General features: G+C 56.8%; 1 protein-coding gene across 1 annotated transcript in view; it reads right to left on the bottom strand.

Annotated features, from left to right (window-relative positions):
* MAST3 (microtubule associated serine/threonine kinase 3) overlaps window positions 1–2,567 on the bottom strand; it is a 26,519-nt gene extending 23,952 nt beyond the window's left edge. Inside the window, 1 exon segment of the mRNA XM_010845683.1 lies at window positions 2,244–2,567. Within this exon segment, the coding sequence (XP_010843985.1) occupies window positions 2,244–2,332 (89 nt within the window). The 5' untranslated portion in view covers window positions 2,333–2,567.
* Window positions 2,568–4,785: the final 2,218 nt, after the last annotated feature.

Here is a 4,785-nt window from a genome sequence, read left to right as displayed (position 1 = left end):
TGGACCTCCTGGCTCAGAGAACCACATGCCCAACCGGGAGCCCATGGGCGGCAGCTTCAGGGACATGACTGTGCCCTCTCTGCTCCCCAGGTGGACTCCCCCATGGCCCTGAGTTCAGCCTGGGAGCCCCTGGCCCTGCTTCTCCAGCTTCTGTGTTCACAGTCCCACTCCCAGAGCCTTGCCAGGAACACTGGCAGACAAGACAGAGGGTGAAGAGGACCCTGGAACCCACAGAGGGGTTAAGGCAGATCCCCTACTCCATATTAAGCATCTCTTCCCAGGACCACTGCTCCAATCTCCTGGCCAATCCCCTCCCCTGAGACCCCCCTAAAACGTCAATGTGACCCTTGGAAACCCTAAAGCCGGCATCATGCACAGTTGCATCTTGTTCTGCCAAACTTTGGCCCACGTGCTTTCCTCCCTTCATCCCAGCTCCTTCCTGGCCACCAGATCCCTGGCCCAGTTTCTCCCACCTGGGCCCTGGCCCCAGCCCCCGCCCTGGCATAGGGAAGTTGCGAGCAACATGGTTCCCCCCCCCCAACCCTGGCAGTCGCCTGGCAACGGCTCTGCTCGCCCGACAAGTGCATCAGCCCACGCAGCCAGAGCTGCCAACGCAGCCCGGCCTCGGCAGAACTGCGTAGAGAGGGAGAGATGAAACGCTGGGGCCTCGCGGGGCCAGGAACAGTGTTCCAGGCAGAGGCACAATGCAGGCCGAGGAAGGCGAGGTCAGCAACCCGCTCAGGAGACTCAATGCATAGGGAGGAGGGGTTCCGCCTACCCACTGCTGTACTTGCCGCTGCCCCCCTGAGCCTCAGTTTCCCCATCTGTACACCTTGCAAGGTGCATACACAGTTCTCAGCTTTGGGCGGGGCACAGGGTGAAGTGTGGCGGGTACGTATCCATTACTCACAGGGTTTGGTGCATGGTGGGAGAGAAGACAATGACTCGCCAGAGAAATCACCAGCATTCACCAATACCAATAAGCCCAGAGGAGGGAGAGACAGGCTACACCCATTTCCCAGCCTGGAAAACTGAGGCCACAGATGTCACCAGCCACAGAGATTGTCCTCTAGTCTGAGGCGCAGAAGCAAAAGTGAAACCCACAGGTTCCTGCAAAACTTCCTGTCAACCCCCCACCCCAACACACACACACACTCACAGCCCACATCCTCTTCCAACCCCTCACCGGACTCTTCATTCCGACGCATCGTTTTTCACTTCCAACAGCATTTGGGGAAAACACTTGGCCTCCTCCCTCTTGCTCTCAGGCAGGGCCTTCTCAAAAACAGCTACATCTGAGCTCTCAAAGGGGATCTGGGCATCCTCTGTTCAATTCCTGAGCATCTATTGAGCCCCAACTATTTGCTCAGCCATTCCTGGAGAAGGCGCAGGACCCCAAGAAGCTGCCTAGTTTTTCAAGAATCACCCTTGTGGTTCAACACAGAGTGAGAAGTATGTTAGAAAAGAGGGGCCTGAGGTCAGTTTCTGGCACCTGATCCCTGAGGGGCCCATGAGCCTTCTGCGGCTCCCCGGGTTCTGGAAGAAGAGCCTGAATCCTAAACTAGGCATTCAAGGTCCTTCAGCTGCTGGTCCCATTACTCAGCCTTTGCCTGTGTTCCCTCAGGGAATGCCTAGACCAAGCACTGGTGAGACACTTAAGCACAGAGAGGTTAAGGAACTGCCTGAGGTCACATATCCTGACATTGGCTGAGCTGGAATTTCCACATAGGTCCAGCAGGGCTCACAGCCCTCACTTAGCTTCTCTGCTTTTCAGAAGGAGAAACTGAGACTCTACTTTGCTCTGTATAGAACGAAGTGATTTTTCACCCCCGCCTGATAACCGACATGCACACCAGCCTCCTGCAGCAAATGTTTACTTCTGAACCAACATTTCCGCTGACTGGGCCCCAAGGACCAAAGAGTCTCAGTTTTTCCAAGAAGCTCCTCCCCAGATCTGGCCAGAGGACTGACCTAGGTTCGAATCCTGATTCAGTCCCAAATCCCTACAGCCTCTGTCACCACCTGAGCTGACCCTGGCGGACAGACACTCCAGTCTGGGTAAGGAGCGGTAACAGGAGGGTACCTGGGACCCCAGGGGATACCTAGATCCCAAAGCATCCTCCCACTTCCCCCCACCGCCGCACACTGTGGCCCTCGCCACGCTGCCGAGACGCACTTTCAGCAACTCGTGTCTGCTCGATCGGCCGCCGCGCCACTCGGTAGGTCCGCGCGAAGCCCCCTACCTCTTGGAGCGCTGCAGCAACGCGCCCTTGGCCAGGCGGCTCCGGTGGCCGGGCGCCGCCACCGCCGTCCAGTAGCTGGGGTCGGACATGCTGCTTCCCTTTGTGCCGCCGCCGCCGCTAGAGGCCCGAGAGGCACGGGGGCGCAACCAGCGGCGGCGGGGCGCGAACCTTCACCGTGGAATCTGCTCCCGGAGCCCCACGGTGAGGGGCGGGGGGGCGCGCCGCGGGGCTGGGAGTATAGGGAGAGGAGGAAGCGCGCGCCCGGGAGCGAGGCCGGGAACCCCGCCCAGGACCGCGCGGGGGCGGGGCCTGGCCTGGCTGGGAGGGGTGAGCGACTCGGAAGCCAGGCCGGCGGACTCGCGTGCTGGCGAGTGGGCGTGGTGTTGCCATGGCCGCGGGCGGAGGGGCGGGACGTTGCCAGGGCCGCGGGCGGAGGGGCGGGACATTGCCAGGGTTGCAGGCGGCAGGGGCGGGGCGTTGGCGGTACCTGGATGCAGGGCCTTGGAACTTGGCTCTCTTCCAGCAAAATGTAAATACGACAGCTTCTCCCTCTACCCATTCCCTAGGCATTAAGCCCTTCGGGAGGGAGTGTGGCGTGTGGCACTCAGACCCATCCAGTGGCCAGGTTCAGCTCATGCTACCACGCCCACGCTAGCTTTACTCCTTGGAATGCCTTTCCTGTCTGGCAAAATCCAGTGTCCCCCTCGTCCAGGAAGACTTCTCTTGTGTCTGTCCAGCTCTGTCTTCCCCTGGCTTGGGATTCTTTGTCCCAGCATCTTCCAATAGTGGACGTGTTTAGCAAACTGAGTAGAGCACCTGATATCCTCTTCTTGTCTGTATGACAGGAAAGGCCATCAGCCTGGCTACTATCAGGAATCAGACACCTGATTTAACTTCTCAAGCCTCAGTATTCTCAACTGTAAAATGGGAGGAATATGGGGCTGACACGAAGATTACTCTGTGTCTCCAAGAGTGCTTGGTAAACATTTGATCAATGTTAGCATTAGGTAAACTTCCAGGCCTGTTTCCCCATCTACACATGTCTGTTTGTGAAAATGCAATAAAAGAGCTGACTCATTGGAAAAGACCCTGATGCTGGGAAAGACTGAAAGCCAAAGGAGAAGGGGGCGGCCGAAGATACCATCACCAACTCAATTGGACATGAATTTGAGCAAACTCTGGGAGACAGTGGAGGACAGAGGAGCCTGGTGGACTACAGTCCATGAGGTCCCAAAGAGTCGGGTAGGACTTAGCGACTGAATAACAACGAAATCAGAGGCACAGAAAGTGCCTGGTACAGAGCTGGGGCACAGATCACCTTCATTACATAATGTGTCACACAGCAGACTGTGAGTTAATGCTTCCTCCTTTCATGACAGCCCCCCCGGAAATCAGGGACAGTGTCACCCTGAAGGTGAACCCTCCACAGGCCATACAACACTTTGGGAACTACCCCAGGCAGGACTGACCTGGAGCCTGACCCCACATCTGAGAAAACCAAGGCATACAGAGGGCGTTGCTGCCTGGTACATAGCCCTATAGCCCTAACCCTGTGCATCCATCGTGCCACTGATTTTGCTTCTCAAGTCTCTCTCAGAATCCCCACCTTGCTCCCTCTAAGCCCGGTGTCACCTTCAGGTGGCCCAGATATTGCTGAGTGTCTCCCCAGGCCCTCCAGACTGAGGCTCAAACAACACATACCTAGCCACTCATTCACTCAAAAAAAATACACCCTTTGTACTGGACACGGGGGATGCAGGACACAAATAATCCCTGCAGGCAGGGTCCCCAGTCTGGGGACTCAGGAGGCAGAGAGGAGACATGAAACACTTATGTGAACCAGTTAATTTCTGAAGTCAAGGAAGGCAAAGAACAGGGGCAACACTGGCAAAAGACAACTTTAGCCTCTCTGAAGTGACACTGCAGCCAGCCACACACTGAGAAGGCAGAGGGGCCAGCCATGGAGAAAAAGCATCTCAGGCAGAGAGCACAGCTCATGCAAAGGCCCTGAGGCAGGGCTGACAGGAAGACACCAGCAAGACTCTCCATACAGGCCTTGTGGGCTGCAGGGAGGATGGCAGTTTTACTGCAGGGGCAATAGGGAGCCATGGAGGATGTGTGTGCAGAGGAAGGGTGTGATCCGGACTATTGTAAAATAGCCTCCCTCATGTCTGCCATGGGGAACAGGAGCTGTTGGGGCAAGAGTGGAAGGTGGCAGGAGGTAGTGAGGAGCTGTAACAGGGCCTGGGAGGGGGATACTGAGGGTTGGACCAGGGTGGGGCCATAGAATGAAGTGGGTAAATTCTGGATGTATTCTGAGGCTAAAGAAGAGGTGCTGTTAAGGGGTCGGATGAAGAGATGAGGATAAGAGAGGTCACCCAGGATCCTCAGGTATTTAGCCAGAGCCACGTACAGGAAACAGAGCCTCCTGCCTGGGAGGAATTCGGGGTCCCATAGGTCTAGGAACCCAAGTGGGGATGAAGTCATAGCCTCATGCACCATACGCTAACACGCTGTATCCACAAGCTCCCCCCCCCCCCCC

Source organism: Bison bison, unplaced genomic scaffold (genome assembly GCF_000754665.1).
Source record: "Bison bison bison isolate TAMUID 2011002044 unplaced genomic scaffold, Bison_UMD1.0 scf7180017864221, whole genome shotgun sequence".
Lineage (NCBI taxonomy): Eukaryota > Metazoa > Chordata > Mammalia > Artiodactyla > Bovidae > Bison > Bison bison.
This window is presented reverse-complemented; position numbering and strand designations above follow the sequence as displayed.